At 40.6% G+C, this 26,545-nt stretch overlaps 1 protein-coding gene across 5 annotated transcripts in view; it reads right to left on the bottom strand.

Moving 5' to 3' along the window:
• Positions 1–26,545, bottom strand: part of THSD7B (thrombospondin type 1 domain containing 7B) — a 461,190-nt gene that overhangs the window by 56,268 nt on the left and 378,377 nt on the right. For all 5 annotated transcript variants that reach the window (XM_015869059.1, XM_015869061.1, XM_015869058.2 and 2 more), the window contains one exon: positions 15,688–15,866. In XM_015869059.1, coding sequence (XP_015724545.1) covers positions 15,688–15,866 — 179 coding nt within the window. The remainder of the gene's footprint in view (positions 1–15,687; positions 15,867–26,545) is intronic.

The following is a 26,545-nucleotide window of genomic DNA, read 5'->3' as shown; positions in this document are numbered from 1 at the left end:
ACGTGCAGTAGAAGGAATACGTGATGACAGAGAGAGGTGTTAACACTTACTGGTGGAAGTTTTGGACAATGCCAAGAGTTCTGCAGGTCATCCAGATGAACATCACGAAATGACATGAAACCTAAAACTCTCCTCTCAATCTGTTCCCAGAAAGAAGAAGAGGAAGGCAGGGTTTGAGAAGCCCTAGACAGGAGTGTTGGGATTCTCATTGTTACCGAAGAGAAACTGCTGTGCACTTAACTCTTGATGACTCCATCTCAACAAGTCTCATAAGAAAGAAGAGATTCCTCCAAAGAGACAAAAATGCAAGATGACACACGACTTGAAAAATCTCTTGTCTAAGGACCCTACAGCGACAATGGTTCTGTTGTGATGATGCTGGTGGGGAACACAACACAGACCTGTATCTTACATAGTGTTGTTACAGATACATTTACTAACAAGGTTACTCATTTACCGGAGAAGAAAAGCTTCTAAATAACATAAGATCCAAATATTTCTAAAAGCAGTTACTGACCAATTAATGCAGCATTAACTGAAACTGAAAAGTGATGGATTTCAGTTTCATTTTTGATAAAAAAGCAGAATAAAATGACTGGTTCTAGAAAAAAAGTTGAAGTATGTGTTCATACTCTGATTCTAAAGTAAAGTTGTCACAGCAGGCTGCAGACACCTTAGAAAAGGCTTTTTCCACCACACATCTTGGCTTCCAAAGGCAGTTTGTACACAGCGAGGGAACCAGCTGGGGAAGTCAGCTATTAAAGAGGTTGAATGATCTGCCTGGAGAAGACGACAGACATTTTTCAAGTCAAAGATGCCAATACTTACAGGGACCCATATCTCAAGTAAGAAAAAGCCAAGGGGCAGCATTCCAACCCTCACCAGTCAATCAGATGAATGGACAGAGATAGTCCAGCAGGGATAACAGCATTCATGTAGAGCTGAAGAAAGCACCAGAGCTCAGCAAGCGGCAGTTACCAAAAAGCAACCCAGGAGATACTAAAATGAGGAACAAAAGCTGTGTTGGCTGCATGAAGAGACAACCTGCAAAGAAGTGGAACTACTACATAGTGAGGCTGGAGTATGGATTACAGACAGTCTGCAATTCCAAATTACATGAATACACACTTTCATGACAGTCAGTGATGATAACCATGTAGAAACTACACCAGTTAGGATGATAGTATATCTCAAAAGCCCAAACATGCATATGGGGCAGCTAGTTTCAACAAATGAAACGAAACAAGAATGACATCATGTGATTAGAAGCAATAATATCAGAGCAACTAAAACCCTTTATTCTACCCTTAGCAGTAGCAAGACTTGAGATCAGTTTTTAAGGAAGTCAGTGAAGCTGAGAGAACGTGGGGAAAAATACCACCTGAGTTTAATGCAGGTGAGGTATAAAGGACTAATCTGATATTTCTTAGAGAAGAAAACTCCCTTTCTGGACAAAGGAAATGAAACAGGTCTCAGCTGCCTGATTTTCGCAAAGCTTTACCACAGCATCACCTGGGAAGTTAGTACTAAAATTGAAGAAGATGGGGATTAGTGCAAAAAATTCAACTTGGTATGAAAATGCTAGAGGTAGGAGAGTAGCAATGTTATTAAATGGGAAACATCAGGATGGAGGGAAGTTATTAGCATCACTGCTGAAGGACTGGTCTTAAAGCCAGTCTTAATATCTCACCAAGTACGCCAGCACACAAACAGCTACAGTCCTGCTGACAGTTCACTGATGAAGCTAAGTGCCATCATTAGACAGAGACATCTGGGACAGTGTGAAGGAAGAGCTGTGTGATGCACAGATTGGGCAGCAGAAAGAGGCTGTGATTGACCACAAAGACCTTGTGTTTGGGGACTAATAACAACAACGACAAGATCTGCTACACTCTCAGAGGTCAGCAGGAGGAAAACGCATCCAGGCAGAAACACTGGATGGAACAGTGTGTGACATGGCCACAAAATAAAAAGGAAAATGCAGGGCAGGAAGGCATTCTCATAGAATGTCAGGATGTAGTTACTGGTGTTTCGCAAACCCCGCTAAGATCCTCAGTTGTGTATTGCATGCAGATCTGTGCACTTACTTTCTTACATGCAGGCAGAAACAACTGCAGAAGAGAAATATCGGGTTGTGAGAATGAAGCTCCCACCTTGCAAGGAGAGGCTGGAAGGGTTTGGTGTCTGGAGACTGTGAGCTGCAAGGGATGGCTCTGATGATGAGAGAAGAGAGCTGTTTTCTCCCCAAAACACCTGCAGGGCAGTAAAATACCAGAGAGCAGAGCTTTTGCTACTAATGGAAACTTCAGCAGAGACAAGACAGAAAAACACCCATCCATTCAGCCTGGGAATGACAAGGTTGTTAAAGAAGAGAGGATGGATCAGAGTTTTCACTGGAGTAATGCAGACAATCTGCCTAATGCCAAGGCAGACTACAGTAACGTTTTCAGCTGCCAATACTGCCTGCAACTTCTGTGACTATGGCAGAGAAAGGAGCTCTGCATCCCATGACAACGGGATGCTTATTTCCTGGGTGAAGCTGGAAAACTGCAATGCAACACTGCTGCACCTCCCCTCTCCCAGGGGTGATCAGACATTAGTTTTCTTGCAAACGTTCAATTAGAGGAGTGAACCAAACAGACAATTATCTTGATGAAACCTTGAATTAAATGCAAATTAAATTCCAGGCCACTGAAAATTTGACCTTTGGCTAGAAGGAGGTAATGAATTGGGTTTTGTCTTGAGCACTTAACAACTGGGTTTAGGTAGTTCTGTGATATCAAAGAAAAGATAAACTGACTTAAGCAATGACTAATGTAAAATGATTAAAATAATCCTTTCTTATTTTTTTTTTTTCCTTTACAGCTTGTTCCAAAATGTAGTTCTAAAAAGGATACCTGTTCTTTGCAACTGCCTCTAGGCCAAAATTGCCTCCTCCCTTCCCAGCAGTGCAGCACTGTGGGCCAGGAGCCAGCCCAGCTGCAGCCCAGGCCCCCAGTGAGGATGGCTGCCTTCCATACAGTTGTTAGGAGTATTAATCAATTTAATTTAGTGGAAATGGGGGAAAAGTTATCATTTAATGGAAGAATCCCCCCTTCATTCTTCTTACAAACTGTTCAAAATAATTAAAATCATCAATTATAAAATTAGATTTTTCTTCATTTCATTAGTTTTTTCTTAATTACTTTTTGTAATTTCATTAACTTTATACACACGAAATGTAACAATAAAAGCCAGCAAGGTTTGCCTGGTAACACTGAAAAGTGGAGGCCTTTTCCAAGCAGTTTGCTTACACACTCCAATCAATATACCTCAATTAAAACAAACTGAAATATAGTTTCTGCCACTGAACTCAATGAAGGGATACCCCTGTACCTAACTGCAGTTTAAGCAGACAGCTGAAATGTAAAGCACAGACCTCTGGCAACACTTATACGTGACAGTGAATAAAGTTACATTATCTCTGTGTTCACTCAGTTGCTGTGGCTATCCTGGGAAGCAGGGAAGCACCCTGTCCTTACGTGCCTGCAATACAACCCAGGCACCATTTTACACGTGCCTGACTTTGATATGCTCCAAACTTTTGTATTCTCTCTTCACAACAGCCACAATCTTTTTAAAGTAAGAAATGCTCCTCATTTCACCATTTCAAATATGGTGCAATAGTGCTGCAAATGCTGCTGGACCAATTTCAGGGAAGCATGCGGAGACTGATTGCTCCCTTTCATTCTTAACTCCATTGATAAACATCCACTTGAGCCAAAAAACTACCCTTCCATTTTTAGAGTCAAACTTCATCTGTTATGCAGTCTGCAACTGGAGCATGATCCAGCAAAACACGTGCAAGGGCAGGATGTGGAACAAGTGGCCATTCTACAGGGAGGCCACTCAATGGGTGTTATGTATGGCTTGGATCAAAGGGCCCACGTCCAACCAACACACAGACAAAAGGGCAACACTGAGTACACGAACACTGCCTTCTAAAAAAGCAGGGCCAGCCATGGGTGTCTTCAAAGTTAATTGGAATTTGCCTTTATTTAATTAAACAATGGGAATTCGGCCAGAGACAATAGGGCTAACATTTGGTTGGAGCAATACAGCCGTCACTGGTGCTGTTCTGCAGAGCCTAATGCCTGGAAAGCAACAGCAAGGCACAAACTGTGATAAAATAGCCACCATCCAGTTTTAAAGATAGCTAAGAACTCCTGGTTTTAACTATTTATTTTGCCATCACCTGTCAGATACTGATTATTTGTGTTTTCTTCTGGCTAAGGATGATTTTCTACCCAGGAGCAGACCTGCTAGAAAGGACTGATACTTGTTTTTGAAAGAGCTACGGCATACAAAGGAAAAGAAATCTGTACAAAACCAACATTTTACTCCCCAAAAGTAAACCCTTCACTCCTTTGTACCACGTAACAGGTGCCTGAAGGGCTCACAAAACTCTCTGCCTTACCTTGTTGACTGCTCAGACACGGTGGTATTCTACGTTACTGCTATGGGGTGAGGACAAGAAAGGAAATTAAGCTTTAAAAGTATTTCTCCTCTTCTGGCTGGGTTTAATATCTGTAGTTAGCATGAAAATCCAACCTGCACTTAGAATTTCCTGTGCAATACTCCGCGATGCTGAAAACGCTGCTGTTTGCACACAGCTCCAGAGAGGGTGTTTACTCTACAAAAATTAAGACACCAGAACGCTGATGAAAATCTGCGAGTCATTTATCAAACACTGACCTGAAATGAATATTAAGAAAAGCCTCTTTTATATGCAAATGTTTAATCTGATCAAGGTTAATCATCGCTTTTCTTCCTTGGGACTGATGAGCTGTGTATGTAGTATGCACTGCAAGATACAATCTCCCATCTCTCACTCTTAAAAACTACTTGTTTTGTCAAGGGTTGCTTTGGGAACACAAGGGATAGAAAATTAATCTTTCCTTATTATTTTACTCACCTGTGAGACTATCCATGAAGCCCATTTTCTCTGCCCACCTGCTGCTCGCTCAAGTAATGCCTCCTTTACACAGACCAAGTACCCCCATTCTCTCAACAAGACAAACTCAAAGTATAATTGATTTCTCCAATGGATTTTCTAATGAATATCTATTGCTACACTAGCTGCTAAAGTACTCGCTGATGTTTGTGTTCCAACAAATATAAATCTGCTCATTTACCATCCAGCTATTAGCTGGGGGAAAGCCACGTGAAAGGAAACAACAAATGTCCATGCATTTACAAATGTTACTCTCCAAACACACAGCCTGATCTGGGCATTGGCTCTCATCCCCTTTTGCCACTTGCAGAAGTAAATCGCTGCGCCCTGCAGCAGGCACAGATGAGATGTGAGCTTTCTTCAATGTCATTACACCCTGTACACCAAATTTCTAGCTAAACAACACACTGAACCAAAACTCTGAACCAAAACACCACTTTAAGTGCTTTTTTGCAGGGACTGAAGCATTATCAAACATATATATTATATTAACAAAAATAGGCCTAGACATAGATTTACATTAAAATCTGCATCTACAATTTAGATTGAAAGTTAGGATTTAAATTCTTGCAAAGGAGGGCATATATAAGATGGGTAAAAATTTGGCTTGTGCTTTTTGATTCAGGTCCAGATATGTAGTTACAAGGAAGAAATTCCTTAAGAACTGCATTAATAGCAGTGAAGATATTACTACTGCGCTGCCAAGAGAATGATTTACACATACAAATCTACATTCCAGATGGCCATTTGTGAGTAAACCAAATTTAAATTAAACGAACAGATTGCATTTATGTGTACACCCATAAAGGCCATCTTGTCAGACCTACCAATCACTAAGCACTCCCACCAAACCAAAACCAACTTTCTGAGGTGCCTCAGGGAAGTCCATCCACTTCAGCTTAACACTCACACTGTGTGAAAACGTGGGCCTGAGAGCCCAAGGCTCTTCATACTCCGAGGACTTGGCTGAAGTAGGAAGCACACAGAATTCCCATTGGAAATCAGGGAAGCCAAAGGCATTTCACACTTTGTAGGCTTGAGCCCCGGCGCATCACTGCAGCCTAAATCCCATGTATCACATACAGCATTGCCTAAGAGCAGCATTAACAAATGCATATTTATTATTTTCACCAGTAATTTCCAAAAGAAGAATGTGACTACACTTTCTTCACTTTTCAAAGCCTTACTTAGAAGAAACTGCTAAACCTCACTGTTTTTCAACATTACTCTTTTTTACTCTGACTTCTCAGAACATTAGTGAAAATATACTTATGCCTGGTAGCTAATTAGAAAGTTCATGAACCACTTAATATCACTTAACTCAGAGAAGGAAAAATTCTCATCTTTATTTAGTAGTCATAATTTCAAACTAACTTATTAGAGAGTCAAGGATACCGAGACTGAACAGATGTCCGTATAAATTCTTGATGTAGATTGACCAACAGAGCTGACAGATAGCATCCGGTCCAGCATTATTAATTGTTGAAGTTCATACTAATTAATAATAATTCTATTCTTAAAGAAGAAGATTTAGAATTTAAAGTCAGGTTAAGAGAAGTTCGTTAAAGACACGCCGCACAAACAGCAGAGGTGGGTTAATGAAGGGACCCCAGTGATGTTCAACACACCACTGGCAGCTGGAAATGGGAAGCTTTCACCATCCATCCTAAGTCATCACAAGAAACACAAACCACAGCAAAGCTGAACCAACCAACAGAGGGCAGCTGATTCCCAGCTATAGGAAATCTCTATTTCTGCAGAACACCCTTGCTGTGAATGAAATCCAAACTGATATCAAACCTTATGAAAAGCTGATGTGGAATCCCTAATACCAAGTTTGGATACCAACATTCCCCTGAAATCCCAGAGCTCTTTGGATGAAACTGGGTGACTCCTCTGAAACAAGCAGCTCTAAATCATTCCTAGTTTTTTCTTCAGATTTTGCAGAACACCTCAAAGTAGTTATCTCTGCTCTCCAAAAATCACATGATTTTTCAAACTATACCAATTCTTTAACGCTGTCACTTACGGAGAAAAAATTCATGTCAGCTGAAGCTTTAATCAAGTGAAAAATAATACCATAGCCTGCCAACTAAAAAAAATCAATCACCCAATGATCGCACTGATATAAAACACTAAATTAAGACTCAATTAGAACATAAATAAACATTTTAAGAATACTTTTTATATTATTAAAGCATAGCTAATACCTGTTTACTGTGAAACCACATTGCGTCTCATCCTCTCTGAAACTAATCCATGACTCTAACAAACACATAGGCTACACTTGCTATTAAACCATAACCAATGCTACATAAACATGCAGTAACATTTAATCATCTTTGGTTCTGAGTTCAAATTCCAAACCCAATCTGGAGCATCTGAGATGCTGTTGTGTGCCACATCTGCTAGTGAGCACGACGATCCACAGAATGCTCTCTCTGCAACATAATGCATCTTTCCTGGTTAAGTTAAAATATGGGAAATGGCTGACTCAAAAATAATATTAATTATATAAAGGATTAAAAGCCTTCATAACTTTTAATTAAGTAATATATCACAACAGGCTACACAGGACTGCTGATTTATGCACTCCTCAAGTGAGAAGCAGTAAATAAAATTAGACAGGACAGAATATACATCTATATGCAGAAGAATCTACCCATTTGCATTTCATTAATGCATAAAAATCCACTTGTCTTCAGTTTTTCTATGGGTAGCTATAGCCTGCAACACACGTATTTATAGCAGAAAGATGTCACAATCTTTACACCATCATAGAACCACAGGATATCCCATGTTGGAAGGAACCCATAAGGTCAATGCCTGCCCATCTGCTCTCTGTGAGAGCTGCAGCCACCGTGATACCTCCCCTCAGCCTCCTCTGCCCTGAGGGTGAAAAACCAAGGGAGCTCAGCTGCCCCTCACATATCTTACCCTCCAGACCCTCCCGCATCTTCATGGCCCTCACCTGGACACTCCCTGTTAGTTCACATCCTTCTGATACTGTCTCTCCCCATGGGATCTGCAGGTGCTGCTGGAGATGGGGACTAGGAGCAGGAAGGTGCAAAGGCTCCTTCAACATGGTGCATCTGTGGCATTGGCCCAGAGGGCACCTCAACCCCAACAGATGTAAAATACTTCACTGGGAATGTTAATGCATGCTCCCTATCTTACACAGGCTCCACGCCATGCTCTCCCAGAGAGCTGTATGTGCAGCTGCTTTCTTAGTGTGCTTGCTACAACAGGCACCCAGGAGGCAGGGCCAGCCCTGCACAGCTGCACGATGAAGACAATATCTCCTTTCTTTCCCCAAACCAACCTGTATGTGACCAGAATGAATCTCAACTTCTGGAAAACAGCTCTCCTAAACAACAGACCTCCCTGACACAGGGGTTGCCTCTGCAATCACTCAGAAAGCTGTAATTGGGCTTTAAAATCCAAAATCACAAAGTGCTTTATATTCCAGCTAGCAGTTTGGTAATGCTGATGATCCTGATGCTGCCACCTAAAAAAGATGTGAGATTCATGTATTCAGCTTGCAGTTCAAATGCGCACATTTAGCTGGTGGAATCTCAGCACAATCCTTGCAGTCACGTGAAGAGATATCAGGGGGAATGCAGAAGGTAGTTCTCACTTTTATTCTGCTGGCTTGGAGGAGGAAACCAATTAAATAACATAAAAAGAAAATAAAATCAATCCCTGAATCTATCAATCAGCCAGCCCGCATAAAGCAAAGCTAACTTTACACATGATATGGGTATAAATTCTGGGAAATGGCCACAAGAAACGTCTGCACCAGGTAAAAATGTTAACACTTGTTAAGTATTAATCAGCGATAACTGCTGTACGTGGAACAACACAGCTATATTAAATACTGACGAAGGCAAGACCTGGGTTATTTTCAGTATCATAATGCAAGAGGTGTCTGAGCATTGCTGGGCTTCTCTGTAGCTCTGACAGATGATAACAGCATACAGCTTCTTGTCCATTCTCCCCGTTTGAACGACAACTTCATTTCAAATTACTGTCTCTTATTCATAAAAGAGCCAGAATCTGTGAAGTCATACACTTATACAGAGGTAGGAACATTTTGCTCTGAAAGCTGGAATGCAGATACAGCATGCAGGTGTGTCAGACCATCTTGAAGAAATCCCTGTCCTCTTAATAAAATCAAACAGCTGAATTTAAGTGGCCTTTAAACTGAGGACAGTATAGTATAAGTAGTATAATGTAAGTACAGAGGCCTGTATGAGACCCACTCAGACACTGCCTCCTGCTTAATGCACTCCTGTGTAATGCCAATATCTTCTTGTGCTCCTACTTCAAAAAGTTTTGAGATCACTAAATGTCAGGTTCTGCAGAATCATAAATTATTGTAATTAATTTCATTACTTGACTTGGAATCTATTTCAAAAGAAATTTCCATGCTCATGTCTTCCATTATAGCAAACAATGTTTTGCAATCAATAGAACACCATTCTGGAAACTTAATTTTGTACACATTGAAATTATAAAAGAGAGAGGAGTAAAGGGAAGCATGTTAACATCTTCAACTTGCCAAAACCAAGAGAGGCCATACCTCTCTCTGTAATTCACTGTTTCTGACGGTCGAGTCACATGGGATGAAACTCATGATGCCACATCACTGTGTTTTCACATCTTCGGGTGAAGACAGACCAACACCTTTTATTTGGAATATTCTTCACTTTGTTTAAATTAAAACAAAACCTACCTGCTTATTTTAACTGCTATGCTGTATTTAAACTCCATAATGACTGTGAACCTAAAACTGAGAACAAATTCCACCACGAAATTTTGTGGAAAACAAATAGAAATGTTCTAAAATGAGAAAGGAGGGGGGAAAAAAACCACCAAGATTAAATCTGCTGCCAAGGAACAACTAAGGCATCAATCCTCTGTGTTCTTCTGCTCCTAAGACAAAGACAAGCAAGAGTAAGTTCAGTCTCAGTGTTAGCTGCTGTCACACTGATTTATGACACACAGTGCACGCTGCCCCTCCAACATGACATATTGTCCACAGGAGATTCAGCACAAACCAAACTTATTCCCTTAAAAACATTGCCCAAGCCAATTTCACTCCAGTTTCTTAGGTGAAATGCTAATACTTCATCCACTGGGCAACCCAATCTCCTATGGCTGATTTTCCATTTAATTCTATCTCCTCTGGACAAAGCACTTTCGGTTTAACTCCCATCCTTCACAATATTTTGCGGTATGCTGCCGTATTAAACAATCACTGTTTTCTTCAACAACAGAAATAGGAACTTTGTACTCCAATCAGAAATAATTATGGGGAAATTTTCACTTCAAATTTAGTTCGGGTGCAGATGTATCAGTTGCTTTGAGAGCAAAACGTCTTGCTCTGACCTAAATTACATGAAGACATTGGCAGCAGGAAGAAAAATGTACTTCCAGGAAGTTGCCAAATGGCTCAATTTTACAAGGATAAAGCTTCTCATAAATGGCAGTAGTGAAAATACGCTTATATAATGCTTTCTTTGCCAGAAAACTTGTAGAAGAAATGAAAATCCAATGTGGTTGGCTATTGAAACCGGATACCAAATTACAGTACGTTATTTTATATATTTATATATATGCATAGGTTATTATTCTGAAGGGTAGCATGGGAAACGACTGTATTTTCTTTAGAAAAAGGAGCAGTACCCCTTCACATGGTTGGTTTTTCAGACACTTTCCTGAGGAACCTGAGGAAGCAGCCATGCTGTACAGACATGGCTTGACACTTTTGCACTTTTAATGAACTAAATTACAGTTGAGTATCAAAGCTTTCAGTCACAGCAAGAAACGCATAAGGTAACCATGAGGTTTTCACTATTTTTTGACATAGAATACTCTCACACGTGATTGTGGCAGCCAAAGAAAAACACACAACGCCACCGTATCTTTATGATACTGTAAAAACACACCAGAATCAGAGGACATATGTTTCCTATCCTGTAATTCCATCTTTTAACACTGAATGGGAGGAAATCTGATCTTCTGAAGGTAAAACTGTGATTAAGGATAGGATTTTTGTTTCCCGAAATTAAGTTTCTCTCAAAGCAAACAAGCACTGACAGACAAAGCTGGAGGAAAATATAGGTCAGCTATGTCCCCACATGTCACAGCAAGGGATCTCCCACAGCTGGTGTTACTGATACAGCAGCACATGATGGAGCTCAGAAATAACCTGCTGGCATTATTGTATGGCTGCCTTCCGAAAAGTGTCATGCAGAGACTTTGTGACAATTAGCAATCTATATTACAAAAGATGACGTTTATGCAGGAGCCATTAACAGATGATACATTATTAATTATATTCTCAAAGACTATTTTCTGATGCTGACATGCACAGCAATTGGATGTGAGCTGATCTGTTGACAGCAATGAAAGACATTGAGTTAAAACTTAACTTCTAACATAGGAAACTAATGATTTTGAAAATGCTTCATGCACATGGATAGATAAATATAAGCAGATCCATGCATAAACAATATATTTATGCAAACGAACAGGACAACTATTACATCAAAGTAAAACAAAATCTTTCATAGACAGACAATCAAAATTAAGTGATAATTATTACTTGAATATTTCGCTGTTATGCAGGTGACAACAAAAGAAGTTATCAGTATTTCATGTCAGCAGGTAAGTACTGGAATATGAATTGAAGGAATTAAAGCAGAAGTATGTTGCCTCTTCAGAAATGTTACTGTACACAGAATTACTGCTCTTCCTGAGAGCAGTTACCTACCTAAGTGAAAACTGACGTTGTTTCATTACAGTGTCTTGTGATAAGATATGCTACGCTGCTCTTCCTTAGGCAGAGTTCTTCTGCCACTGTCTAAATCTTGCAAGCTCAGAGCAGGGGCATTTTCGGATCACAGAAACTTAGCTTGCAAAACATGAGCCAAAAACTGCCTTGAGAAACCACAATGAATGTAAATCAAACTTTAGTCTGTACACTGCTGCATTGCTTATTTAAAACTTTTTTTTTTAGGAAATTAAGTGTGAAAAGCCCTGGAAGCATCTTAACAAAAGACTGTTTCTGAACAAGCTTTTACTAATATTATATGTGGGTCACTCTGAAACTAATGCCTCCTATTTATTCCAGTGGAAACTACAACAGATACAAAGAGCGCAATTTGACAGAGTAAATTTTCAGCTACAAAACACTGTTTTTCAACATAGTCACCACCATTAGCTCTGCATTTTTGCCAGTGACAAACAAGAGCCTGCATGCCAAACTCATAACAATCTGACCCAGTGGAGGTTCTCACTTACTATCCCCTTTCCAAAGACAGCCACATCAATCTTTCCTGTTGTTGTGTGTGTTTTGTTTGCTGTTGTTCTGACTCTTTATATTCCCTTTTCAGAGATTAATGACTTGCCTTTGCAGTATAATTCCTTCTTTCTTTTCAACTCAAGGCAGCTTCTTGGCCTGCTTTGTACTGGATAAGTCTTGCCCTCACAAGCCATAAGCTAGCTTCACTTGTGACACCAGAAACCACCACCTCAGTCCCACAGCCTCATTCACATCTGAGGCAATTCTCAGTCACTTATTTCCATTGAAGATGGGAAACAAAGATCTGTAACGTTTACCTTCATTCATCAAATCAGGTTCAAAATATTTGAGAAGGGATGGGACCATAACTGACAGCTGGACGTAATAAGATCAACATGTTCATCTTAAACAACGTAGTGAGGTTAAACTTCAAATACTTTCTACTTCTGCTGCTTAAGTAGAGCCAGAACGCACAAAGTGAGTAAACTGCATGCTGTGATATCTGTCCTTTAGCAGGTAAAAGTGAGAGGAGGAGGAAGGAAAAGGAGGGAAAATCTTGACAAGAATATATATTAGAGCAATCAATAGAAAGGTAATCCCTGGAAATTCATGAGTTTTAAAATAAGATACATTTTTCTTGTAGTAATCCTAAAATCCTACAAGAGAATACTCAAGCAATAAACCTCCCATAACTCATATTTAACCTTTAGTCACGTAGAACTACATATTAAATAGCTTAGCAACTGCATGCTGTGTAAGTGCATTCAAATAACAGCAGATATAGAAGAAAGTAAAGCTACACCTCTTTTAACATGCATCACACAGCCAAGAACATCTGCCAGCTGACCCCATAATCCAGTCACCCATTCAGAAGCAATCACAGCCTTAGATAAGAGCTTCACAACTTCTACATGCAAAGCTCATTTTCTATAAAAGATGTAGTAAAATGTAGGTAACTAACACTTAAACAATTGTCAAACACTTAGAAGCATAAACTCCATGAAATATCATGCAGGAATATGTCATTATCTCACTGTCTGAATAAATAAATTAGCTGTACTCAAGTACATTTATGATAAAAGGTTGTGTTCTAAAGAGAGCAGAAAAAACTGCGCTACTACAACTGAACTGATTCTAGGAGGACGGTCTTCTATAAAAAGGTTTATGTTATTCAGTAATTAGTTACATCAGACAAATCAATTGTTTTGATTTGTGAATTGCAGAGACTCTGCTGACATACCAGCGTTGGGTGGGAAATCTTAGAAGAAAATGGTTGGGCTATAGTTTCAATTAGGTTCTCTGTACTTAAATGTAAGCCAACTATCTGAAAGGTGCTGGGGAGACAAAAGAAAAAAGACCCAAGTGCATGAGGAATAATTTTAAAGAGATAACTAAAAACAGTGAAGGAGATAATAAGGGAAATCTGCTGGCACCTACAGGAGCTTATTCTTGGTTTTCAGTTGTCCAAGGTCTTCATCAAAGCACAGAACAATACAACATTGTCACCAGAAAAAGATAAGGAAAATCCTTGCACCAAGGTGACCTAGCTTTCTCATGTCTGATATCAAAGAAAAGTACTGTACTGCAGGTATTTAAACCAGATTATATGATTATGCAAAAATAATTAGGAAGTCATATATTAACATGTAAAGAATTCTGTAGCTTTTCGCTCGAGGATTTAAACACTGTTCACATCAGAAGAAAAAGAAGACAATCCTCCCTATACCGGATTAAAGACATGTGTTCAGCTTAGCTAAACATCAGTGCAGCCAGCTAATTCAGTTTGCCATCTGGGCAGGGAACATCTTCGTGCTGCAGTGTGCCTAAGGAGTTCAGCACTTCTAAATCACTGCTGAAAGTCCAAGTCCAGTGGGTGCACAGCGAGACCCCGTTACTGCTCAAAGTAGGAAGCAAACTTGAAGCCAACAAAGAGAAACACACACTTGTATATGTGTATGTACCTGTATGTACATATACACACAGATATACATGGAGTCTTATCTTCCTTGGAGAGGCAAAAAGCACCAACTACCTTTATATTGCTACCAGCCATAATGCTTTACAAGCACCGTACACCAATAAACCTTACAAAGACATAAATTCCCAATTTAGACAATTTCTTTCCTTCAGTATCTTCCAAAAGGGTTTTGAAATTAGTATGCTTAATGTGTGTGGGAATAGGCAACACTTTATAGCAACATTATCTTTCATCAGAAGTAGCCTGCTGTGTCTATGGGTAACAATCCCAGTACCTTTTCATTACAGAGGAGCTTATTGTTACCAAACAACTTATTGTGGGAATTCATTTTGCCTCTTTGGTGACCTCTCTGATCTATTAAGAGAAGCACTGGAGGTATGGACAACATGCACTTTGTTGCAGTTTTATGTTTTCTTCTTGTTAGGCTACTGCCCATGAATTCCAAGCAGTAATACGCAAAAGAAAAAGCATTTAACAAGTTTCTTACACCAGTAAAAATAAACTGTGAGGAAAACGACAGGAGTTGAGAATCACGTGGTAGAAGAGGTGCTGCCTCCCAGGACAAAGCTGTGGCAACGACTGTACGGTAAACAACATGACAGAGCAGCAGCTCTAGCACCTGCAAGCTGCTGCACACATACATCTTCGCTTTGAAAAGTCCTTCTACACATATTATGCAACACATTTCTCATACATATATTTCTACACACTGTGCAAATTATACACACACACACATATATATAAATCAAGTCCCTTTGGCATGACAGCTTCTGTCCTATTAATTAATTTTCATAGTTGAATTTGAAAGCAGTGAAGAACAGGCTAAACCACATAGTGCCTCATCAGTGTTAATTAGCATTACAAAATAATCAGTAAATGTAGGAAACCTCTATTAGTTTTGTAGATATACATATAGCATTAAAAAGCATTTAAACAGATGCTGATTTTCCTTAGGAGTAGCAATTTAAAGACTATTTTCCCCTAATGGGACACTTCAATATTGAATATACAGAGATTAATGTTGAAGGGAACTTGTGCTGTGTCAAAGGGAAACGCTGCTAAAAATGTTTATGTATATTTAACAAATGAATATTTCTGCAGCTACCATTGTCTCAAAGAGAATCGTAGACTTAAAACATCTATGACATCTGAGCTCTCTGGCATCTACACACCATCCAGGTGGGACTGTTTGTCCAGAGCTTCCTGTGCTCTGGGAGATAAACATTGTTTTTGTGTAAGAACTACAGCATTTCAGTCACATCCTGCTGTAACGTGAGCATCTTCCCCTCAATCCTCAAGATGGTCTAGGATTGCCCACAAATCTCAAAACACAGCCAGACCCCAATGATTCCAATTAAAACCTCAACAAGCACAGTGAGATTTCTGTTGGTGATTTAACACACTCACCTGATTCTTGAGATCCAGCTTTGGGCAGGGGCGGCCTCCATTGTAGGGCTTCTCCTTCAGCCATTTGGATCTGACTTTCATCCCTGTCCCACAGGAAGAGCTGCAGGGGCTCCAGCTGGACCAGTCGCTTAATTTGCAATCGAACGGGCAAGGAATCTTGCAAGATTCTTCAATGTAACCTAAACCAAAGATTGAAGACAGAGGTTTTATAATCACTCCAACCCATGAACTCCGATCCTCTGCAATCTGTATAATCAGTTTCAAATGAGGACTTCTTAGAAGAAGTTTGGCTGCCTGCCAGCACTTTCCCAATGCAAAATTATGATATTAATTGCAAAGAAGAGCAGTGACTAAAAATAATTTCTTGGTTTAGTCCAATGATCGCTAGGATGGCCATGAGAAAACTGACTGATGCAAAGAAGGCACATTGACAAGAAGTATCTGTTGGGAAGCAGGCAGTAGACAACAGGTAGCAATTATCCAGACTGTAAGACATTTGGACATGACATACTCTGGAGAACTAAGTGCACTGCTGAATGTTGTGATCCTCTGAAGCACAAGTTCTGCATCTGGGTGAGATGCCTTCCTGGGAGAAGCAAAAGAAACCTACGACCCCATATTTCTCCTGGTAGTTCTCCACATACATCTCTGCAACCACTTTGACCACTGTATTCTGTGACACTTCCCTTGCCTTAAAGTACTTCCAGGATCACCTCTTCAAATCAGAATTCCAGACAGCTGCAGGAACAGCACTTTACAGAATCAAAACCCAAGAGGGGTTTCCTCCCCCACATACCCAGCCCCACAGTTGCACAAGGGAAGAGAGATTTTGTACAGCACACTCCAAGGGTGCCTGAGCCCTTGGGGTCTCCAGGAATGCCTGGCCACAGCCTTTGGCCAACGTGTTGACAAGATCCTGCACATCCCTGCTCACTGTGCTATGTTCATTCTCAAGTTTCCATTATCTGGTTGACATGATTCTAAGTGCTATTAGATTTAAACAAAAAAGAGATTTCATGTTCAGCCACGAAAGTCGGTGGCTGCAAGGATCAGCCCTTATTACAGAAGGCTTAAGTCCTCTGACAGCTCTGGTAATTAAGGTAATGGAAATAAAAGAATTTCATCCCTACCATATTTGTCACGTTACTCATTTTTATGTCCTTTCTGTTTGGTTTTCAGCCTCTAACCCTCCCTGTGTAAACCTTACCCACAGAATACTAAATTAGCTGATTTAATTATGCTCTTAAGAAGGATTTCTCCACTCTCTATCAAGGTGACAGTCACCACTGCAGGAGAAAGCACAAAAATACATAATAAATACAAAAGGAGTAGCAGCTTCTCTCTAAAACCTTTGGACAAGAGCCCTGAACAACCAGGAAACACTGAAGCTGAGGCAGGGAGATTAGTTGTGCCCAGCAGCTGGATTTACCGGCTCTGCTGCATCCAAACCTGCTACTGACTCCAAGCCAGGACTGTGCTGCATCCTGAGCATTGATCCACAGCAGCAGCACGTGGATGCACTCCTCGTTTCACTGTGGAGAAAAAGCTTTCAGACTTGGTTAGGCATCCCCACCTAGAAAATATCCTCCATCTAGAAGCACAAGAAATACCCACATTGTGTCAGCAAACAGTGCCTTAATAGTTGCTGGAAACGGCAGCAGTTCCCTTCTTCAGCTCAATGATGTTCAGTTCCTCCTTTGGCTTTGTGCAGCACTCTCCTCCTTCTACATCAGCACGGCCACCCTGGCAGTCTGACAGCTGCAATCACTTCCCCCAGCAGCTCCTGCTGTAATGCTTTCCTAAAGCTGCCCAGTTGTCCTTGTGCAGCACGTGACATTTCACTTTGCTCCTGCTTATCTCTGTGTGCTGCATTCCCTAGGTATCATGATTATTTCCTACTCAATCCATGGCAGTGGTGATCACGCTTGGGATATTTCCCAAACTCTGCATGCTTTGTGTTCTCATCTATCTCAGATTACACCCATGAACACACACAAAATATTGACACAACAGACTCACTTTCTACCCGAAAAGAAACTCCCAGCTTTCTCACTTATATTCTACTCAACCTGCTTAGGTTGTCACTCAGAGCGGTTCATAATATGTTATGATAAGTGAGAGAAATTTCCTCATGATACATTTATGAGCAGCGTTTCTTAGGTGGTTCTTCAAAGAGTTCTGTGCCATATGAAATATCACTTTTCCTTGGGCTGTATGACAGCCTTGGTAATTAACTCTTAACAGAAACAAAGACGGTGTCTGGTTTAAAAGGAGGGTCAACAGCTTATCAGTGACGGCAAAAATGGGCTGAGCCTTATGGAAGTTCAAGACTTACATCCACAATAAAAGAAATAAAATAAAATGCAGGAAAGTGAGAAAGGAAATGTTTTAATAAACAAAACTAAAGAAATCTGTTCCACTTCACTGCAGGGAAGTGCTGTGGGGATCCCTCAGTGAACCAGAGCTTTTCTAAAGACTTCCTGATGCTAAGAGTCCAATCTGCTGCATTTTGAGTTTCCTCGCCCGCATATATAAATTAAATTAAGTATAAATAAAAAATAGCAAGCTAACAGAGCAGTAAATTACCTTAATGCCTAAAAGAAACAAATGTTCTGTATTAAGTAATGGTAAAAAACAAACAAACAAACAAAAAAAACCAACAAAACAGAATGGGAATAATAACCTTCTTTCAAGACCTTCGCACAGTCATTACATTTTCCATTAACCACTTGAGGTTTATCCCGTGCTGAGATTCTCACGATCAAAGGTTTCATTCAATAACAAAACTTTCTGCAAAAACATTTGTGTGATGAGTGTTCTCTGCACAGATATATCATGCCTTTATTGATACCTTGTTATGAGAAACTAGTAAATACTGCTGTACTCAGCTCATTCTCAGCCTTTCCTGTAACAGCGAGAATGGGATATTTAGTTTTCTCTGTAGGAGCCATGCAATGGCCTGGCAGTGTCAGAAGAGTATGGGCTGCAAACAGAAAGTAAACCTCGTTGTGGTATTCCCAGCAAGCTTTTAGCATTGGCATGGTGCACAACAAACAACAAATGAGATACCCCATTAACACCAGCCGTTAATAGCAAATTCTACGAGCAGACTATCACCAGTGGAAGGAAGAATAAAAAACAATTACAGATCAAAACCAAAAAATCATGTTTTGTCAATGTCATCATTAAACACCTCACTCGTCCACTGCATTCCCTGTTCTCTCGTCTGTAAAACCTGGTACCAACACCTGTTGAGTTTCCAAGACCTTCTGCAGGAAAAGACACCCTCCTTTCCCCAGCCCTGCCCAGCCTATTTGTCACGTTCTCTATTCTCTTGAAGCTTCCTTTAATCTTTTTTATTCCTCAAAATCTCAAACACCATTGAACTGAAGTGCCACTACTTTAGAAACAATAGTTGAGAGCCACTGCAGCATCTCAACCAACAGCAGGCTGCCGTGTGTCACCAAGCTGGGGCTGTGAGCGCAGGTGAGATAGAGATGCAAACATAATACAAGGGATATCTAAGTAAGCAGTTGGAAACATGATATTGGGAGTAGTCCTGAATTGGCAGGAAATATTGTACTGGATGATCAAATAAGTCTTTTTCAGTTTCAGCGCTATTGTTTTACTACTAAGATACTGCCAGTGTAATAGGGCGAACAAATGCATTTACCTAGGCTGCCAAGCTCATTTTACTATTATTTATTCATTAAGAACAATGTTGCTCAACAAGCCACAAATGGAGCCTTGTCCCATCCATAATAAACAAAGTGCCCACAGAATACACAGGATGTACTGGGAAGGCACAAGATGCAACAGCAGCTATTATTCTTGTCTCACTTTTTTGCTGTGCAACCCAAAAGAGATGAAGCAAGAGAAGGCAGACAAATAAAGCAAAGATGATGGTTTGGTGGCCAAGACTCAAATGCTTGGCGCAAAAACTATTACTCTTGTCTTATTTTTTTGCTGTGCAACCCAGAAAAGCTGAGGAGGTGGCTGAGTGATGGTCTGGGGATGTTGCAGGGTTCAGGTGGAGGTGGTAGAAGACACAAAGTGATTGCACAGCAGCACTGAGCGGTGAGTTTTTGCAGTAGTAAACAGTTTCAGTCCTTACATGAATGGCACAAGTCACACTAGGTACAGCCAGCAAGGGGCTGCAGCACCCTTCCGTGTCCCTGTCCACATTCACAAGCAGACCCTGCTGAAGGGAAGCAGGCAATTAGGAGATTTACAAGCTAATGGGAGACACTGACATCCACCTGATTGTCGTACTTCCAAATGATAAATTGTAAGGTCTGTGTGTAAGGTCTGTGCGGAGAGTTAAACAAACATGCCAAAAGGATTCCAAGAGGCTGACTGAAAGGTTGTTTTGAAAACAAACAGCATTCCTCCAGCAGCTTTGGAAACAGATGCACTTCTAATTGAATTGGCTTTAAACTCATTTGTATCCTCTCTAGCATATTTCATCATTTCAATTAACAAACTTCTAGCAGCACTACCCTTGTTAGTAAACCTTGAGGTACTTCATAAAATTCAAGGTCATTCCCAAGAAAGGGACAATTCTGTACATCACCACTACCGCCACTGGTAATAACACAAGTGATTTCCCTTGGAGCCTCCAGGATAAGAGAGATCACTTTTCAGCAAACAAGGGAGAAGCAAAATGGACAGTGACACCGAAGAAATGTTTCTAATTACACACACCAAAGGTAGAGGGGAAAAAGAGTTGATTCATTTTCCTATTAATATTTACCTTCATTTGGTAAGTGGCTGTGAAGTATGTAGAATCACACCGGTAAATCCATGCAGCACTGAAAGCGTAATAGCTAAGGACTTCATTAGTGTGACCTGGTGGACCATGGCACCATTCTGCTGTGCTGGAGCTCTGGGATCTCCTACAAAGCAACCTTGTGCTTTAAGGCAGGTGAAAACAGCTTTGAGAACAGACTGCAGTTCCGAGGCTGGCTCCGCCAGCTGGGCATCAGGCTGGGTTTGCTCCAGCAAGTCCCAGCAGATGTGAGCAGGGACTTGCCAGCACGTCAGGAACTACAAGAGGAGCTCCTTGTCCTAAGCAAGCCCACTCCAAGTGCTTAAATCCTGCCTCAAGGGCAAACATTATTAACAAATCTGGAAGTCCTAAAGTTTTTAACAACTTCAGTTGCATCTGAACAAGATGTAATATCACCACAGAATAAATGTTTAATCTTTTCTTTTCCCCTAACATCCAAGGATTTGAGAGATTGTACGCATTATTAGTTTGCTAGCCGGGGAAATTTAAGAGATAATCTAATGAATGCATTCATTAAATGCACAACAAAAAAACAGCAGAAATAACTTTTACATCGAGTGTTTTGCAAAGCTTGAATAATGGAGCACCGTAGCTAATTTATTCCCACTTACTCTTCTCAACAATAAGACACACACTCCCTTTATCTCATAGCAGACTGATTATAGATTCCAAATAGACCAGAGAGGACTTGTAAAACATGCTGGTAAGTTTAAGTCATCGTTATTGTTATTGAAATTCATCCAAAGGTTGGTTTTATCGTCCAATTTCACAGCCTCTATAAATCCCGACAAGGCAGTTGGGTTGATGCTGACTTTGCGTTAAGATTCCTAATTTCCTTTGATTTTGCATTTCCTTAAAGAAATTGCAAGCTTACACCTTGTCTTAACTATCAACTGTAGTGGTTGCTGTATTTAATCTGTTAACTAAATAAGATTTCCAATAATTAGCACAACCCTTGTAACAGATTGCAAAACAAACTGAGAACCCTTCCAGAGAAGAGAGATTCATCTGCTGCTTTCTGAGTGCAAATAAATAGAACCTTGCTGTGTACGCTCACCTTGCAGGGGACTATGGGTGCATACAGGTAGAAATTCACCTGGGCTCCAGATCTTAAAGCCAGTCATGGCAAAGATCCCTGCTCCCCTGCAGTGAAGGCAGACTGTCTGCTTGGGAGCCCCAGTGTCTTAAGAAGGTCCTTACACAAATAAAACCCATGCACTGGGATCGAGGGCATTTAGGGTGAAAGCTCACCTATGTTTTCCTATGTACTTTGCTCATCACCCTGCGACTGGGAAAATCATCTCCTCTGTTCAAGCTTTTTTCCTCCCCAGTGTCAGGAAAGAAACACATCCTATTATATTTTATTATTAACTGTTAAGCATACATGGCTTTACAGGCTATTCAATTCATAGCAAAAGCAGATATGGCAAAGCAAACCTGAGCCAACATTTACTTTTTATTATTATTGTGAGAACTAGATAATATAACAAGGTTGATTTTGAAGGCAGTACACACATCTGCAATACATCATGAAGACAAAATTAAATTGTCCAAAGAACGTCAAATTCCCCTCTTTCTCATATATCTGACTTCTCTCAAAGGCCCAATTCCACAGTAGCTGCAAAAATAAATGCACTTTGTAGAGTGCTCTGAAGAGCAATATAGACTTAGGCTATTTGGACCGAGTGGGAAGCATCTTCCAGAGCCAAGGGTCCAGCCCTGGGAGAAAGCTGCTGCCAAATGGCAACAAAACTATGTGCCCCCATTGGTAAATCATACACGGCCCAAAGGTCAATGGCTTCAGGCTCTGCTGGAGCACACTAAGAAACTCAATTTCTGAGTTTGGGACCTTCCGCGAAGTGCATCTTTCTGCCAGTTTGCAGACATACGACGTCAAGCATTGTCAACACAATATGCCACCTAATTTCAGCTGCCAAGTTATCAACCCAAGACATGAGTAAGCCTCTTTTAGGCAACTCAGCCAACTCTACGGTTTCCATTTTACAGAATGGCAAATGGTGATGCATTTCCTTGTATGCTGACAATTAGCAAGAACTGAGCACTCAAATCTTGCTACTATTTTGGACAGTGCAAACCACCAGATGACCCTGCAGAAGGGAACACAGAGCATCAGAACAATTTGCAATAAGTATTATCAAGGAGGCTCATGACTACATAAGCAAAAGCTGACTTTTTTTGGAATGCACATTTCTTGTACTTTAATTCACAAACCTGAGTAGTGTTTCCAAGCACAAAGGCCTTTACTCCAGACCTGAGCCCACACCGACCTCTCAGCCTTCCTCCCCGCAGTCACAAGTAACACAGTGACCTCTCCAGTCAATACATTTCAATCAATACACTGCCTTAATTCCTTCTTGTCTCATTGATGCTAACTGAGAAACCTAACTACATGCTTTAATCATACTTGTGATGTTTTAGAAATGTCATTAAGCATTATCAGCCTCAGGGAAATCTGTAAGTGCTTTCCTGAAAGGCATTTAACTGCTGCAAGGTCCAGCCCAGGCTCTCCTGGTGGAGTACATGATGGAGGTACAGGCTGCACTTCCTGCTACCAGATGTCACCTTGATACAGAGGTATGGACACAAAGACATCTGACCTTCTTAAATAAGGATGTACTAGGAGAAATATCTGCTAGGAGCAGGGTTTTAAGTAAGAGTCCTGCTTGTTTTTCACAGCTTAAACACAGGGAGAACAGCACAACTGACTCAGATGATGGAAAACATTGAGATGGGAGTACTAATGTACTGAATTGCTCATAGATTTTTGTTTCAATTTTGCAGCGTGACTCAGAGCACTCTAGTTGTGTACTTCAGTCTCCTCTGCTGGAGGAGCATTTCCTGGCCAGTAAATTCAGACAGCAGCAGAAAGCAATGCGATCTTGTTAAGTACTGAAGTTCCTAATAGGCACTCTTCTGTTACCAAATACAAACAAGGTCCAAGATCTCACAGAGGGATTCTGTCCATAGTGAGGGTATCAGGAGCTTTGCAGACCAAGCTCTTCATCATTTCATACACCACCCTCAGTTAACAACTCTGGAGGATAAAGAGATTTCAAAGTGTATCTCAGACCCAGGCATGGACTAAGGAAGGATAACCACTCAGTTACTCACCAGTGTTATTATCATAATCCTTAAAGAAGACTGGGCTTAGGTTTAAACTTATCTGTGTTTCCTAATTCAGGCTCATTTCTTCAAAGCTTCTAAACACAGCCACAGTAATGTTTCTCAGTTAGTCTCCCAGCCTCTTCGATCAAGGAACAGGAGAAGTGGAGGCTTTAACACTAGAGTAAGCTCACTAAGAGAATTTCACCATTCGTGAAATTACTTCAGTGAAAACAGCATTTCTTCATGCTTCCAGTGTAAGATATTAAATGGAACGATACATAGGGAGTGAAAACTCTTTAATTCTTCCACAATAACATTTTACTAGAGAGCTCTGCTTTATAACAAGCCATACTTGTGATAAATGTGTTACTAAGGATGAAGAGACAGACCGCATTTCCAGAAGACACACTTATTGTAGACTTCTGCAGAAATCAGTAGCAGGCTGCCCAGTGCCTTAACTTGCTACCAAAAGTGCCCAGAGCCTTTGATAGTAACTCAGTGTGAAAACAGTCTATTTCTATACCAAAAGTGCTCTCAGTTCCCATGGAAGAGCTTTAATCAAGCTGTCAAAACTAGAAAAAGGGGTCCAACCTAATAATAAAAACAAAAGGCAGGATCACAAGCAAGACCAGGCAGAGGTGGACCAGGAAGCCAAGGCTTACAGTGCATCAGCTGCACCACAGTAATTGCTCATGAGCACGCCCATACCCCCAAGTGTTATTCCCATCTGAACCTGACTAACAGCCCCACCACACAGCCTGCTTGTACCCTAACAGCATGCAGCCTGGTTCACCCTGTAGCAAACACTAGGATTCCAAGGGATACCTATCTGAATGGCTCCAAACCAAATTTCATATTTCAACTCAGAAACCCAGATCTGAGGTTAGTAATAAAAGAAAAAAAAACTCTTCCTGTAGTCTGGTATTGCCATCTCTTCAAAGGGGCTGTTTTAATGGAATGCAGCAACAAGAACAAAAGATAGGGAAAAAGAACAGCACACATCGCTACGACCAAACATCGGCAGCATCTACAGAGGATGGTGCTCAAAGAGCTCATTCTCTAAATATTTTCTCATAAGATGTGTACTTGCTTTCTGTAAGACAAGGATCTGGAAGATACACATTCCTATGTATTAGTGCCTCAGGGGAAGTCTTGCTTTAAATAAACTTCTTTGATAGACAATTTGTCCCATTCAGAAATAACAGATTTTGATGTGGTTTTTTTTTTGCCTTTGATTCTTTTGCCAGAAAAATATAAAGAACAGCAATGTCTGAGCAGTTGTCTTCTGATCCTATTTCATTTGATAATTCTTTTAACATCCAGGAAGTAAGAACTATGGCCAAATTTTCTTATGGTGAGTAGAATTTGGAAAGGAAAAAAGACAAACAAAAGGGAAGGAAGAGATGGGGGAGAAGTAAAGTTCTTTGAGCACTGCAGTGAGAGCAATAAGTAAAAACCCTGCACACAGACAAGGAAAAGAGGGCAGGACATTTACAGCTCTGCTTCTACACCTACAGCTCCATTGGCAGGCACAGCTGTAATTAAGAGTGTCACTTCACACATGAGGAAATGTGCAGAAATGCAGGACAAAGGTCCAGAGGAGTACCCAGATGGGATTTTGGGACTAAATTGAGAAGCTGTTTTCCTCTGAGAAAGCAGAACAAATCTCAAAGGTGATAACAGCTTCAAGTCCTGAAGTGGAGACTAAAGACAGGATAGGACAAAGCTGTTCACAGCCAACAATGTCATCCTGCCACCTGTACTACAAACCCAGCTTTAATTCCCATGTCAGGGGACAGGTCGGGCAGAAAACAAGGTGAACTTGTAGCTGAAACTTCTTCCTCCAGCAGTCTTCAAAAAGGTTTGTCCTGCTAAGTAATACAGTCATTTATTTATAATTGAAAAGCCACAGAGAGAAGAGAGGCACAAGAGCAATCTTAAAAAGAGCATGGTAATATTTCACCAAAGCCAAGTGCCATACAAAGGTGGTGCAGCACAGTCTGAGCACTGAGCCCACGTATCATCAGCAGCTGATGGTATTAAGACTACCTACTGCTCACATACTTTATGGAGGAGGCACCCCAAGGCTGCCAAGCTTAAAGCTCAGAACTGAAAAAGAACAGGTAGGCAGGACTGCCAATTTTGCTTGTAAAAGAACGAGGCAGTCAAATACAAGGTCTCATATGTAGATGCTTGTTGGATGCTGTTTATAGCAGTAGAGAAATCTCCCAGTGCTGAAACTGGTGGATTCAGGTATTAATGGTTTGTGAAATTTCTATATGCAATTCTATTCAGGCTAAAAATGAAACTGAACGCTTATTTTCAAAAGTAGGTGAAATAACCTGTTCAGAAAAGTTTCTACTTCTGGAGCATTTCAACACAAAATCGGGGATTTCTGCAACATTTTCATTCTTCAAGATAAAACTGACCACATATGGGGAAAAAAAAAGAACAACTGAATGCAGCAAGTGCCAGAACAGGTACCTGTTCAAGAACAAATGAGCATTTACTCAGTGTAGTTTTCCCAACTTTGCCTTTCCATAATTGTTATCTCACAGAAAAGATAAGTGTGCTATCAGTCCAGGATAGACTTAGGTCACATTTCTTTTATCTATCAGGCTCTGCCTGTAGTTTTCTGAGCTAAACAAATATCATTTTGCAGAAAGATTACTGAAGGCCAGAGATTAAAAGGGTCTCATTTTCTCCTAAAACAACTCATTTACTTCTGATGCTTTTAGCTTTTCACCCAGAAACAAAGTCATTTTGCTAAATCTGGAATTACAGTACCCCTTCAGAACTGAAGGTCTCATGTATGCAAGAAGATGAAAGATGGAGGGTCATTCAGAATAGGGCTCGCTTGTGCAGCATTTCAGAGCGAGTCCCTGCGATGGATCCTGGTAGGTCACACTGTGTCCATCAAGCTGGTGACCAGCATTTGGAAGC

Source organism: Coturnix japonica, chromosome 7 (assembly GCF_001577835.2).
Source record: "Coturnix japonica isolate 7356 chromosome 7, Coturnix japonica 2.1, whole genome shotgun sequence".
Taxonomy (NCBI): Eukaryota; Metazoa; Chordata; class Aves; order Galliformes; family Phasianidae; genus Coturnix; species Coturnix japonica.
The sequence above is the reverse complement of the archived record's forward strand: the minus strand, read 5'-3'. Positions and strand labels throughout refer to the sequence as shown.